This window comes from Salarias fasciatus, chromosome 3, assembly GCF_902148845.1.
Source record: "Salarias fasciatus chromosome 3, fSalaFa1.1, whole genome shotgun sequence".
NCBI lineage: Eukaryota > Metazoa > Chordata > Actinopteri > Blenniiformes > Blenniidae > Salarias > Salarias fasciatus.
The window spans coordinates 10,986,561-10,988,232 of record NC_043747.1 but is presented as its reverse complement, the minus strand read 5'-3'; the positions used below and the strand labels follow the sequence as shown (position 1 = coordinate 10,988,232).

The 1,672-nt window shown below is 46.0% G+C and overlaps 1 protein-coding gene across 1 annotated transcript in view; it reads left to right on the top strand.

Annotated features, from left to right (window-relative positions):
• Positions 1-350: 350 nt before the first annotated feature.
• LOC115386205 (probable E3 ubiquitin-protein ligase ARI7) overlaps positions 351-1,672 on the top strand; it is a 1,731-nt gene continuing 409 nt past the window's right edge. Inside the window, exons 1-4 of the mRNA XM_030088428.1 lie at positions 351-528; positions 696-796; positions 1,182-1,355; positions 1,536-1,672. The exon at positions 1,536-1,672 is cut by the window's right edge and continues 409 nt beyond it. Coding sequence (XP_029944288.1) covers positions 351-528; positions 696-796; positions 1,182-1,355; positions 1,536-1,672 — 590 coding nt within the window. The remainder of the gene's footprint in view (positions 529-695; positions 797-1,181; positions 1,356-1,535) is intronic.

Sequence of the window (1,672 nt, the reverse complement as noted above, 5' to 3'; positions counted from 1 at the left end):
GTATAAAGTATTGGTTTTACTCAAATGTTGTAAATGTGACTCTGCTGTGTTATATTAAATCATTTTTAGGCAAAATATCGATCCATATGCAATACCGGAGGCATGAATCAGCTTTTGGCAAGCAAAATAAGATGATTTTGACATTGTAATGTCCCTTTTCTCAATTTTCAAATCGTACAATGCACACAAACACTAGTTTGCAGTGGCGTGTCTCGTGTAAGGACAGCATGTGGAGCGGCCTTTATGCAGGAAAACTAAAGTTTGCGTGTAAAAAAGTAACAATTATTTCAATTTACCTTGACCTTCTAGGGGGGGCCGGGAGTGCTGATGGGGAGGCGGGGCGCCCCCCTATGATAGTGATAGAGGAAACACTGGATGTGGCAGCAGCTGAACCGTCAGAGCGTCTGGAGAGAAGACACCAATCGGTCCTCAGGACGATCCGGGACCAGAGACAGGACGAGAAACGCTACGACCCCAGAGACACGACTCTGAAATTCGTCAACAGGCCGGATGACCTGGATCCACTGCGTAAGTACTGATTTATTCACGTTTTTTTTTTTTTTTGTTGCAATTTGCTGCTGGCGCGTCGCGATGAGAGCGCGCCCGACAGTTGGCGCTCACCAGGAGGAATGACTCTCCCTTCCCGTTCGCTGTGGAGGTGAACTGTTAGTGTGTGTTTTTGGTGTGATTTTCAGCGCCGGAGGAGGGAGACCCGGGCTTCAGAGCAGAGATGTCCTGCGGTCACGCCGTCACTCCGGAGTCTCTGACCGGATGGTGCTGCAGCCTGCTGGATCAGGTGCTTTCCACCGACTCACACACACTTCCGGGTGGCTCCTCCCTATGGGATCAACTCACAATCATGCAAAACAGATTTACTCCTCTTCAAATAAGACATTACAGTTGAATTCTGGATTTCCTCGAGCTTCAAAATGAAATACATGTCCTTCAGCTGTTCATCAATAGAGATAAAGTGACATTTGTTGAGGCCTGCTGAATGCTGTATGGAACCAGGATCATATTTGACACTTTGATCTGCAAAACAAGAGTCATAAAATATTGTCAACTGCATTTGCAACAGCATAAATAAATGAAAATCACCTTCTCTTCAAATTATTTTGTGAAAACTGGGAACTGCTGAAGGTTGTAGACCCCTGATCGATGTGTTGTGTTGTTGTTTGCAGGGCCAGTACAAATTTAAGTGCCCTGCACTGAAGGATGGCACTTTGCTCAAGTGTGGTGCAGTGTGGTCTTACCAGGAGGTGCGCAGGCTGGCGGTGCTGACAGCTGAAGAGATGCAGTACTTCGAGGAGAACATCGCTCGTATGGCTGCAGCAGAATACTGTGAATTCAAATCAGTAAGTGTCTCAATATCTTCAAAAAAATGCACAGGAGATAGTTCAGATGCAATTTGTGCAGGATGCTTGAAACCAGTTTGGGAACAGGTTTCCTTGTTGATACCTAAACAGAAAGAAAACATGGTGCTTTGCTCTGATATAATTTAACCAGAAGATTCTTTTCAATTTGTCTTGCAACAGTGTCCTGGTTGTAAAACCTACCTGGAGAGGATGGACCTGACCAACCTCTGTGTGCAGTGCACGGTGTGCACAGCAGACAAGAAGAAGGTGTACCAGTTCTGCTGGCAGTGTTCGAAACCGTGGAAAGGAACTGCTCC